General features: G+C 32.6%; 1 protein-coding gene and 1 long non-coding RNA gene across 2 annotated transcripts in view; one reads left to right on the top strand and one right to left on the bottom strand.

Annotated features, from left to right (window-relative positions):
- LOC127857288 (uncharacterized) overlaps positions 1-9,522 on the bottom strand; it is a 76,647-nt gene extending 67,125 nt beyond the window's left edge. The window contains exons 1-3 of the mRNA XM_052393700.1: positions 9,326-9,522; positions 8,755-8,822; positions 8,147-8,293 (exon numbers count right to left, since the gene is read on the bottom strand). Of these exons, the coding sequence (XP_052249660.1) occupies positions 8,147-8,293; positions 8,755-8,822; positions 9,326-9,522 (412 nt within the window). The remainder of the gene's footprint in view (positions 1-8,146; positions 8,294-8,754; positions 8,823-9,325) is intronic.
- LOC127857103 (uncharacterized) lies at positions 368-2,669 on the top strand. The gene is made up of 4 exons (XR_008038338.1): positions 368-473; positions 1,543-1,655; positions 1,850-1,961; positions 2,321-2,669. It is a non-coding gene; the product is annotated as an uncharacterized LOC127857103 (long non-coding RNA).
- Positions 9,523-13,134: the final 3,612 nt, after the last annotated feature.

Genomic DNA, 13,134 nt, shown 5'->3' with positions numbered 1-13,134 from the left:
AAGAATGCTTTGGGGCATTCTTAGAATAATTCTTTAAGCTTCCAAGATGGCCGTTCGCGTTATGCGTTACGCCAATATCTTGTTTGAAAACGTCGAAAATGTCCCGCGTAGAAGATTGTTTGACAGAGAAAATCCTCTAGACGGTTTGTCGGAAATGGAGGTTTATAGGAGATACCGATTTATTCCGGCAACTATACTGACCTTATAAAATTTGGTCGCCGATTCTCTGGACTTTGGAACGCTGAGGAATTCTCCTCTCCTGCCGATCCAGCAGCTGTGCATATTTCTTCGTGCCATGGCGACTGGATCCTTCCAACTCGTCGTAGGAGACACTGTTCGAGTCAGTCAGCCATTCGTATCAAAATGCTGCCGACGAGTTGGACGAGCAATAGCTCGACTAGCTCGCCGTTACGTACGGTTTCCTGACAGGGAAGAGTGCAAAACTCTAAAATCCAGATTTCAGTCCATTGCTGGTGAGTGCCAGATTTGTGTTTGTCTAAATGAACTTGACTGAGAACATTTATCCAAGGGAAGTCATTCACTTGCATTTAATTTTTGTGGGGGCATTGTCGTCGTTATTGCATAAACAACATACGCAGTTAGGACCAACAATTTTTTGATGTGATTTTTTTTAATCAATGATTTATACACTATTTTAAATTCAGTAATTTTTATCACTGTATCTTTTTGATGTTTTGTATGATACATTCTGCATTAGGCAAAATGCAAGTTCACAGAAAGGTGAAGCATACGTTAATTGAAGGGCGATATCACCGGAGTTTAGTCCAAAAAGGATACTTCTCTCATGTCGTTTATTCACAGTTATTGTAATATTATATATCTTCATTCTTAACTGAAAATGACATTTTGATAATTACGACATTGTGGTTATTGCACTGCCGTTAAGCATTATCGATCAAAATGAGAATATAAGTATTTATTATGTGTGTCTCTCTAAGAGTTTTATGTATAGCTTGGTACATTATGCAATTATGCCTAGGGCAAGTTCACAGGGGATAGAGGCTGAGCATATATAAACATAAGGGTGATGTCACCCGAGTTTAGTCCAAATTGAATATTTGTTTCATTACGTTCCTAATTCGCAGTTATTGTAATATTATATCTTCACTCTTTACTGTAAATGCCATTTTTATATCATTCCATGGAATATAACAGTGTTATGATTAAATAATTATACATTCATGTACCCTTCTTTTAATCTCAATTCACTCTTGGTTTTAGCATGGTATCCTCCACACCTGCATATGTATCTGTCTTTGTAAAGTCCCCCCTCAAAGGATGTGTGGGATTTAACAACGCTGTTAGTCTTCCCATCAGTCTGTAGGTCCTCGATACCTATTTTATTTTCGCTCCATGTCTATAACACCATTTTTTTGCAGATTTTATTACAATTGTACTCCAATGTTACGGGAATTAAGACGTTGTGCTGAAGAAATGATTCAGTCATGCCAGCTGAATTTCATTTACCTGTCCTAAATAAATGAACATAATTGTTAAATAATAATCTTATTGATTATTCAGGATTTCCAAATGTAATCGGACTGATTGATGGAACTCATGTTCGCATTCAAAGGCCAAAGAACCACGAAGCCGATTTCATAAATAGAAAAGGCTACCATTCTTTGAACGTGCAAGTATGTTATCTTGTTTGCTTTTGCCACATCAAAGTTTTTCAGTACACATAATTATGTGTTGTTTGATCACTGATGTATGACAATAACTAATATTAAATATTCTATTTTCAATAGCACTAACATTATTCACTATGATATCAGTATAATTAAAAACTAATAGTATAATAAATTATGTATTATTATTTTATATTTAGATGGTATGTGACCACAGCAAAAATGTGAGGAGCTTAACAGCTAAATGGCCAGGAAGCACACATGATGCGAGAATATGGAGAGAGTGTCATCTACGGAACCAGTTCGAACAAGGTAGCTATATATCAGATACACATGTCTATGGTTATGACTAAGCAAATTACATACAACTTGTGTCATAAAAGGTTAAATACATTTAAAACAATACAATAGGATTTAATTGTGTCATAAAAGGTTAAATACATTTAAAACAATACAATAGGATTTAATTAACATGATACGTTTTATGAGTAATTAAAATACTTTAGTCTGCCCGCCCGCCGACATTCAGCAATCTGATAACTAGTTTTTTCCTTCTGAAAACCTAGTTAAAATGGATAAACCCTTGTGTCATTTACCTTTGACCTCAAAATTGCTAAGTGTTTACACGTTGACTAATTTTATTAACAGAAGAATGTTTTATTTATGAACAGGAGCTCATAATGGCTTCATTCTTGGAGACTCGTGGTACCCATGTACACCCTACCTGATGACTCCTTTCCGAACCCCCGAAGCACAGAATCAAGAGCAGTTTAATCTGGCTCTGTGCAAAACAAGAGTGCTTGTGGAGCAGACCTTTGGTATTCTAAAAAGAAGATTCGCAATACTCCATTACGGGATAAGGACTGACTTGGCGACAGCAGTGACCTATATCACTGCGTGTGTAGTTATGCACAATTTTGGAATTGAACATGGGGATATCCTTGAAGAGGATTATTTGGATGATGTTTTTGAAGAACATGTTTATCATGAAAATGTTGAAATAAATGCAAACCATGTTGGTAGCATTGTAAGGCAACAACTAGTTCAGAGATTTTTCAATTAAATTAAATAATGTACCGAGTTAAACTTCTCTAAAAAGTGTGATGAGTTAAACTTCTCTAAAAGTGTGATGAGTTAAACTTCTCTTAAAAGTGTGATGAGTTAAACTTCTCTAAAAAGTGTGATAAGTTAAACTTCTCTAAAAAGTGTGATGAGTTAAACTTCTCTAAAAAGTGTGATGAGTTAAACTTCTCTAAAAAGTGTGATGCGTTTAACTTTTAATAGTCTTTAACTGTACTGTACTATATGTGAATTAGTCTCATAACTTTTAAGATTGTACACAGCTGTTTCCACTGATTTCCAGATTTTAGTGGAGACTTTATGTTATTTGAAAGAGAGGTAACTCTGTAGTTCATGTTACAGTTTCTGTAATTTTAACTCAGGGGTAAGCTCCCTTTCATTTCACTGCACTTCTTATCTTGATATAATGTTCTAGTCAACTATTTATCAACATTTTATGTTCAACACAAACACTTTCTCATTCAACATGATGTAATAATTTTGGTTATAAGACAAGATGAATAACATTTAACTTTAAAAATAACATGTATGTCTTTACTATGGAGCGGTTTTCATGTCAAAATTGTAATGCACATTATTACAAACTTGTTATGCTTGTTCATAATCTTTTATGAATAATGTTATTCCAACACTGTTGAAATGTGTGTAAATGTACTTATCTTTCGGTAATTTTCATTTCAGCATTTCAATTGTTGTGCTATGAATTTGTCTGTTTAAGAACGGCAATTTGCAATATTGAAACCTCTTATTGCCTAATTCTAAACTGTAACATGTTTTCCTGTGTCAAGTTCTAATTCTACCCAAGAACGTGACTTTATTATGTTGTAAAATTAATATGTATACTTTCTAAGTACGGTTCTACTAACCTTACCCAGGAAACTTGATTATGTTCTCATTGAATTCATGTATTTCTGTGTCAAGTACTGGTTCTACCCAGGAACATGACTTTATTATGTTCTAAATATGTTGTTAAATTAATATGTATACTTTGTAAGTAATGGTACTACTGGTTATAATAACCATACCCAGGAAAATTACTTGATTTATTGTTATATTCAATTAATATGCATTCATAATGAGTACTGGTTCTACCCAGGGTTTTTTGTCTGAAACTATTTAAATTATTACACACATCAGTGTAATAATATTACAGACACTCACTTGTTGTTATCAATATTGCCTTGAGCTAAGCAAAAATACTTTTCAAACACAAAAATTAATTTGCATGTGTATTTTTATATTCATGAAAGTATCCTTTGGTATGTCTACCATAAAATAATAAGCTTACAAGAATTACGGCAAACAAGCATGCTTATCTATGTTTTAGTTAAAAATCGAGCGGTCTGTGAGATAAATCATAACAAAACTTTAATTAAGTTGTGGTATTCTGAAATTTATTATGAATAAAACATCCAGAAAATCTGTGAAATATGTAGTACTAGATAATCCCTAACAGAAAATGCAATTACAGTACATAGAAGATAGTTTTACTAACAAATATCCACAGCAATTTATTGTTTCTGCAAATAGTAATATTTAATTAAACAAGAGAACAACAGAAATGGTAGTTTACAAACATAATTGTCTAATAAGGTACACGATGAGCTGATACTAGCAATAATTCAAACAAATACACTTATAGATAGTAAGCTATTTGAATATTGGCAACAGCAGTGACATATATTACTGTATAAAATGTTGACATATATGGAAACCATGTTGGGAACATTGTAAGACAACACTTAGTCAACAGATTTTTCAATTGAACAAATAATGAAAAGAATAACATCCATCTATTTAAGTAAGAATAACATTCATCTTCTCAAGTAAAATGACAAATTTATATTAAATATCAGCGACATAGTCCTATTCAGGCACACAGATAAAGCTTCTTTATAATTACTGGTAACATTTTACATTAATCAACCTGGGTCCGTATTCACCAATCAATTATTAGATTTAAGAATAACAAATAGACTTAGAACCAAGAAGAAAACACCCAGCATTTAAATATATACATTCTACCACTGGTGATTATGTCATTGACAATGTTTTACACGAAGTATGTTGCTGATAGAGGTGGTATATGCCATGTTTGACTCAAAATTCAAGCCATACTTGAATTTTCTTATTAACAGAATCTTATTTATTCTTAGACTTAAGTCAAACAAGCAAATTCGTTAAATTGATATCCCCCGCTGGAGCTTTGTCACATAAAAAAGCATTTTTTCAAGATACAAAGGGCCATAACTCCATTATTAACCGGTGGTGTACAATGCCATGTGGCAAGCATCATCCTCTTATCCATATATATAATCATACGGAGTTTCAATGAAATCCGCCAAAGCCCTTCCAAGATATGGCTCCGGACACAAAAGTGCCGGATGGACAGCCGGCCGGACGGACAACGCCTAAACAATATCCCTCTGCCCCTGGCGGGGGATAAGAACTGTTTGGTGAATTTGAGCCTATATATTTCTATATTTATAATATTTCGTACAAAAATTATATTCAGAAAACAGCGTAGACCCAGATGAGACGCCACATGATGCGGCGTCCCATCTGAGTCTATGCTGTTTGCCAAGGCCTTTTTTCTAGACGCTAGGCATAAATGGGTTAAATAATGAAAAGAAGAACATCCATCTTCTTAAAAATAACTTCAAAACTTTGTGTAAAATATCAATAATAACAATTTGGATGGCATCATTTGAGACTGTAGATTTAACCCTTTCCCACTTAGAAGCAAAGTGAAAATGGCTATGGGCAAATAGCATAAAACCAGAACAGCCTGCGAGTAACTCGCAGGCTGTTCAGGTTTTATGCTGTTTGCTGCTCATCAGTATCTAAGGTTTGGATATGAAGCCTTAACAACTTGAATCTAGAAATAAAGGTCTTAAATAAAATATAACTTTTTAAGGGACTACAAATGTGTGAAAATGCGTAACTGTAAAGGGTTAACATTCATTGCTTGAAGCTTTTAACATTTTAATTTCTTCTTCAATTTTTTGGGCCTTTAATCTAGCAACTTTCAGTTGTGCCAGTATCAATTGATTCTTTAATCTTAGATTTACTTTCTGCAGATGGATGTTCTTCTTTTCTGCTATTAGGTTGTCCTCAGCCAATTTGTTGAAAACTTGCCCTAGCTGAAACAAATAACAACATTGTATTAAAATTTATAAGGTTTTTTGTTATCAATGCAAAAAATACCATAAATCATGGAATAAAAAAAAGTTAAATTTGCTAAATCGATTTAACCTTCTTAATTATGTCCATTTCGTGCATATCTCATAAAACATATAGTGAAAACCATTTGAAGAAATGACACATCAAGTAATTGCTTTATAGGTCGCCGTGGTGTAATGGATATGGTGTCCGCCTAGCGACCGGGAGATCACGGGTTCGACCCCACCGTGGGAGCTTTCTTTAGATTTCCCCCAAAGACACCAAGTACTGGTTCTAGGCCCAGGAAACAGACTCAAGAGCGTTTCAATAAGCCTTAGGCTTTCGATGCAATCGAGCTCAAATAAATAGGTTTAAACTAAAATTAAGTAATTGCTTGTTCACATTTGTCATATTGACATAATTACATTTACATATGTCATTACCTGCATCAGAAGCAGTGCTTCTTGAACATTGACTTAAACAAGTTTAGTTATTGTTGTTAATCTAGTTTATATGTATGTTGTAATCCATGCTTCAGTTCCATGTCTCATTTATAAATATTTGTCATTTTTGTGTGTGTTCCATGATTCAGTTCCATGAATAATATACAGGTTAATTATCTATATGTTGCTAGCATTGAAAGATTTGCAAAAATGGAATATTGTAATACATATAAATGTACATGTGAATATTAAATAATTGTTTACCTCTTTTACTATGGTTTTTGTTGGCCATTTTCATTGATTTGGTATTGGTCTCTGTAAAACAATTATTCAATCATAGGAATCCTGAAAGTGCATTGAAATGGACTTATAGATTTGGCAAAAATTAAACCTCACTTTCATACCTGCACATTGGTGTGGAATTGACCTAACTAGCTTGTGACCCCACACAATTACATGGATAACATAAATGATGTTTCATTCAATTGGAAAGTTATATTTCAATGTTTCAATTTTTTATTTTTGGAAAAAACACAGTGATATTAAATGCTTCATATGATAGGGATGAATTTAATATGTATGCATTTGGTGAAATAATGTTCTTATAATACTCACTGGTCCCTGATATACATGTTGTAGCTTCATCTTCCAGTGCACGTTGGATTACACTTGACGTCTTCTGAGCTCCTAGTCCTTCAAATATAAAACAATTTTTGTTATTAATGAAAATAATGAAAATAAAGTAATGCACCCCTTCAAGTATTATTAACAAAGTTTATCATAAAACTAATTTAACTCAAAGGCTAAACTTCTTGGTGTCATTTGTTTAATTTAAAATGGACTTTTTCAACCAATTTACCTATTTGTCATGAATTTACTTACGCAACTTTCATACTTCAATAAGTTTTTCATATTTATTTTTTGTTCACCAAAAATTTAACGTAAAAATAAGGCCCCCCGTCACTTACCTCTTTCATCTATCTTGAACGTCATGCAAGTGCTACCATCTGTGTAATAAACGAAGCAAAATGATCTAGTATTTAACAACGATATTAAAAAAATGTATATATTATCATATAAAAGATATTTTGCTCAACTACACATAGCTTTGGCACCCCATTTTAACAATATTACAAAGTGAGTAATGAATTGATAGAAATTTATTAACATGCTATGTTTAATACAAAAGCTCTCTCCATTCACCATCATGTAATTAACCCTTTCAGTGTGGGAACCGAATTTTGAAGGCCTTTGCAAAACAGTTTGGATCCAGATGAGACGCCACAGAACGTGGCGTCTCATCAGGATCCAAACTGTTTGCTATTCTGATAGTATTCTTTGAAAAAAATCAAAGAAAAAGCTAATTTTAGAAATTCAGCAGACGACATTTTAGCAGAAGACAAAATAACCCAGCATTCAAAGGGTTAACCAAGATGAAGAGCATAATCTACATTAATTGTTTACCTATTGGCATCTTGCCCAGTTCAATGATGTTTATTGAAGCACCCTCTGGAGCTAAGAAAAAAAAGCCATACAAATAATTTTAAAACATTTAACAGTTTATAATTAACAATCACACATCACTTTTTACATCGACTGAAAACAATACCAACAAACAGACTAAGGTGAGTTATGATGAATCTTTAATAACATACTTTTCTAATGCACTTAAACATGATATGTATTTCATTCTGGTCATAAATTAATAATATCTTGTTAAACATTCCCTTCATTGAAGAATGAATACCAAAGCATAATGCCAAAAAAAAAAGATATTATAATGATAAAAAATTCTATAAAAACTGTACAAACCATCAGTGCCAATTGCATTGGGGACCCCTGCCACAGAGGCGGAATCCCCAAAATGCTGAAGGAGAATCCCCTCCGGAATGGTGAACTGTTTCACCCGGGGCCCTCCTCCAGTGCCTGGCCTCCTCATCTCATCATTTTTTGTCTTTGCTATAGTAATTGAGAAGAAACTGTGTAATTTAAGAGTCTAAAATAAACATTAGGAGCAAAAAGGAGCAAAAGTTACGCCATTGTTTGATTTAATGCTATTTTTAGCACTTTTCATGTATCTTGCTTTGCACAGTATGTACATTAAGTATGCTGGACGGTGAAAATAGCAATGTACCAGATAGTTATTAATATAACAATGTTGAAAATTTTATAAAATTCCTCAATATATATAATATAATTATGGATTTTTCAACAAACATTATTACATGTACAAAATAGGCTTAAATATAATCATGAACCTATAACAAAAAATCAATTACAAATTTCAGCTAATTTTTACACAGTAACTATGATGTTTCACTTTTCATGTGAAATAAAATAAATGTGGAACATTTTATCTTCATTACATTAGAAGCAGCAAGAAAAATAAGACAGGAGTACATTTCTTACATTTCACTTACTTTTGTATTTCATGTTATAATATTTTTTCTTCACCTCTGAACCTGAGCGGTTATAGGTGGAAAATTGGCTGAAATAAATGGAATGCAATTGGGTACATTTTTTAAAATCAGGAATAGAGTCTAAGATATGAATAAAAAAAAAGAAATGTTTTGTTTATTCCTCAAAACATTTTTCCACATTGCATTCTACATTTCATGTGTGTTTGACACAAACAATTTTGTTGATGAAATATTAACAAATGAATTAGTAGAAATACATCATTAATGAAAAATGACACAATATTGGTTTAGTTGAATATTTTGGAATATTTGAAACCGGGTAGCACAATAATTTTACCATAGTGAAGCATTATAACTTTATATTATGGTAATATTTTGTGCTCAAATCATCTACTGCTTTTTATATTTATGTCACATAATATTTAACATTCTGTTTGTTTTTAAACATTGCACAAATTAACAATTTTATTATAATCAATAATTAAAAACAAAATAATGAATTAACTGTACAAATATTCCTTCTGCTAGAATTTCCAAAATTTGGAAAATTGCTAACACCAAAAGTACAAACCAGTTTAGAACATTTGCCACGGCTTCCCAGCCTCTCCTTCGAACCTCTCCAATTTTAAGTGAGCCACAACCGGTCATTGGGCCGAACAGGACATCATAGTTCTTAATTATTTCGTTGGCTATAACAGTTTCCTCCTGTTCGGCCCAACGATTTCTACTAGTAGCATTGATAGCAACGTTAGCGTTGTTGTCCGCCATCTTGTATGTTGTGACAGAAGACACGTAAACGGTTCCGAGTTTTATATGCGTTACCGAAAATGCCGGGTACCAAGGTCGCTTACATCAATAACAAATAATTCTAAGTAAAGAACGCTAAAAATAGCGTTGGTGAATACCGATAAAGAATCGACCTAAGAACGTTCTTAGAAAAGTAAAGAATAAAGAATTTTCTTTATTCTTTATTCTCAAGTAAGAATTGTTGGTGAATACGGGCACAGTATGGTATTTACATTTCTAAGTTGGTACGTTACACCAGAGCATGTTCATGTCTTCAAGCTTGTAATGATCGTAATCGTATATTAACGAAGAAATTGCTCAAACAAGTTTTTTTATCATAACCTACGACGTAAATTGCTAAATTTCACTCAAAGTATGGTGATTTCATTACAAAATATAATGTTTCTTTAAAATGGCATTTAACTAATGGAATTTTCCACCCGTCATTTTATGGAGATGTTTTGAAGCGTGTTCGCAAATTAAAATATCTAAAGAAAATGTTTATATTAAACTTTCACTTTAATTAACTCAGTACACATGCTTGTTAGTTTTCGATTCACTATATCTTTCTTCTCTTAAAATTTGGAATTATTGATGGAATTACGGTTTTATGTGTTTGATTCTAAAAATATTCAATAAACATAGCTGGGTTTATTTGGTAATTCGATTTTACAATACTGCCCCTTTAATATTTGCATTTTATTTTATTTTGCAGTACTGCCCCTTTAATTATATTGGATTTTTTACGTGATCGTGTTATAGCTTTTAATTACGTCATCAGATATTCTTAAATCTTTTTCTAAAAAGAAAGATATAGTTGACACTTGTTCGTAATTTCATTTCATCGTTCTTCAAAAAGTTGTAACTCTGTTGCTCTGGTCTCCTTCCTACCATTCAGTAATTAAATGGTAATTAAATTGAATGCGTTTTAATTCCCTTTTATTTTTGTTTTATTTGAGTTGAAATGCTATGAGGTTATATTTTATTTACACTTGTATGTATCATGAATATTGCTGGGCCAAGTGTGAGGTTGAGCGCTCTAAAATCGGTTAAACCCCCCCCCCCTCCCCCAATATTTTGCATTGACCGTTCCAAGGCGGTGACCCCAGCTTTATTCTTCTGTGTGTATGTTGTTTCATATTGTGCTGTTTCGTACTGTTTTGGCAATTAATCACTTGCCTTATATAAAGGACCAACTATTTCTTATAATTAGAATGCAATCTGCTCCAGCAGCTGAGTTCACTTCTTTATATTAAAAACACTGTCATTCTATTACTGAAAAACAATTAAATATCGAAAATTATTGTTCACATAAAAATCTGAATATAATATGATTAGTCTTATGGTTTCAACGATGTTAGTGTAACGACATCAGTACATTTATAAGTGTATACGAGTACTATTAATTGTAAATATTCTCAGGTACGCAGAAACATGCTTGTTGTAAATAAACTTTTATCATCTTTGATTTTTAATTGGTATTTACTTTCTCCATTTGTATGTTCTCACTGCAAGTTCTATTTTGATGTGTGTATTCCTACTTGTATTTATCAAGAGCTCAATCAAAATCAATAAATGCAAACACACATTTTTTTTTCTTCACGTAAAAATTCAATAATTATTCAAAACCCAATTTTAAAAACCTTTCGCAATACATTTCTATGATTATGATTTTTTTTTATGTAGCTTACGCATATAAGACACAAAAATTAACTATACATATGTTGAAACTACTTTATTGTATAAAACGGTTTCTCAGTAATCGAATTTCATGTGGTCGTTACGGCTGGCATGCTTCTGAAAAAGGCAAGCATTCAAGTAATGAATGTATCGGAGTTGCATGTAATTTCATTAGTTTTTTATATATCTTTTACTAGATCTACTCTGATGATATTTGTGTAACACGTAAGACAATATTGTATACATTTAGAGAGCAACCTACTTCCACTAGACCTGTTGAATTTATAATAAAGATTTTCACTTACATCAGTTTACTCGCTTAAAACATGTCTGCCACTAAGACAATGTATATTAAAGGCCATTTATCAGAAACTAAATTGAAACATTTTCCCGCAAAAAATGCGACGACTTGGTTAACGTGAACAGCGGCCCATGTCGCACTCTGCTAATCTGCACTACAATCTGCACTGCCATATAGTGGTATCGGTGAAGGGGCATTGTCAATTGCTATAAAGCAATCAACCATATCAAAATCGGTACATTCGCTCATAAATAAGGCAAGCCATGTTCAATTTCGCATCCACTGCCGGAGCATGTGAGATTGATGATTGTCCCTATACCACACATGATTTTCGTCGGGTAATTCGGTTTCTTCACACAGAACAAGTCAAATATCAAATTAAAAATGTTCAGTGAAAACAACAACTCGCGAACTAGCAATTATAGCGTAATTTAAGAACTGATACAAAATATTGATAGTCCAGTGAGTTAATTCGGTAGAACTGCTGGGACACACTCCTGGCCCTTACAAATTCAGCCCAAGATGATGAAGGATCGCGTTACATCCTATACACAAGGCATTACATCTATAACACAAGCGCTTTTATATTCAATATCAATATTTGATTCCATATCATAACGGATTGTACAAATGCACTGTATCAGTACCAGTATTGATATTATGTTTTACCAAAAAATATAATATAATGTTAACAGAAAATGAAATATAGGTTATAAGCCTTTATTATGCATGAAAGATTTAGTTTTTAAATAATTATACAGAATTCGTTTATAAACAATATATATTATAAATGAGTTTAGAAACTTCGTGAGGAGAGTTACAAAGTTTCAATTAATTCGTTTTATGTAAAAAAAAATCTGAGCAAGTTTGAGATGATTGCTTGTCGGTTTGGACCTAATTTGCTTTCTTGGTACTGGATCGTTCAAAGGTGACTCCAGTTTTAGTTATCGGCATATGTTCACGTCATCTGATTTTTCCTGTATCTAAATGTATGGCAAAATTACACTGCCTCAATTAAAGGACGTTGAAATGATTACTAATGATCTAACAATGATGAAACTTTGTTGTTGTTGTTTTGCGTCAGTTGTTTTCGTGTTCAGGGTACAACTCTAATAAAGAAAATTCAAACAACTAATAAACATTGCGCTGTTTTATTGATTCAAACCTAACCAGAACATTTGAATTTCAATGTGGTTCTGGTGTGCTTTGGTTGGTCCTGAAAAGAAAACTCAAGCATTGGATTATTCATATCATTAACATACTATTTGGACGAAAGAAATCTTCTTTTTTTCTCATTTATTTGTTCCTGTTTGGAATTTACATTGTCACATTACTACAACAAAATTTTTTTTAATTACCAGAGTTAATAAATGTACACAAATGAAATAACCTGTTTACTTGGAATGCTATGATGTATAAATACATATGACATAACTTCTATGGAATTAGTTTTTAGACCGTTCAATATTAAATGCAAGGGTTTTGTAACGTAATCGAGCATGGCTGCATTGAGAAATGGTAAAATGTGTGCAACATGTTTACCTCAATATCTACAGCATACTTCTGTCGTGGTTGCGTGGACACGGACCGGAGTTTCTCTTTGGGTGACGACA

The sequence above is a fragment of the Dreissena polymorpha genome, chromosome 14 (assembly GCF_020536995.1).
Source record: "Dreissena polymorpha isolate Duluth1 chromosome 14, UMN_Dpol_1.0, whole genome shotgun sequence".
NCBI lineage: Eukaryota > Metazoa > Mollusca > Bivalvia > Myida > Dreissenidae > Dreissena > Dreissena polymorpha.
Note: the sequence above shows the minus strand (reverse complement) of the source record. Positions and strands in the feature narration are given on the sequence as shown.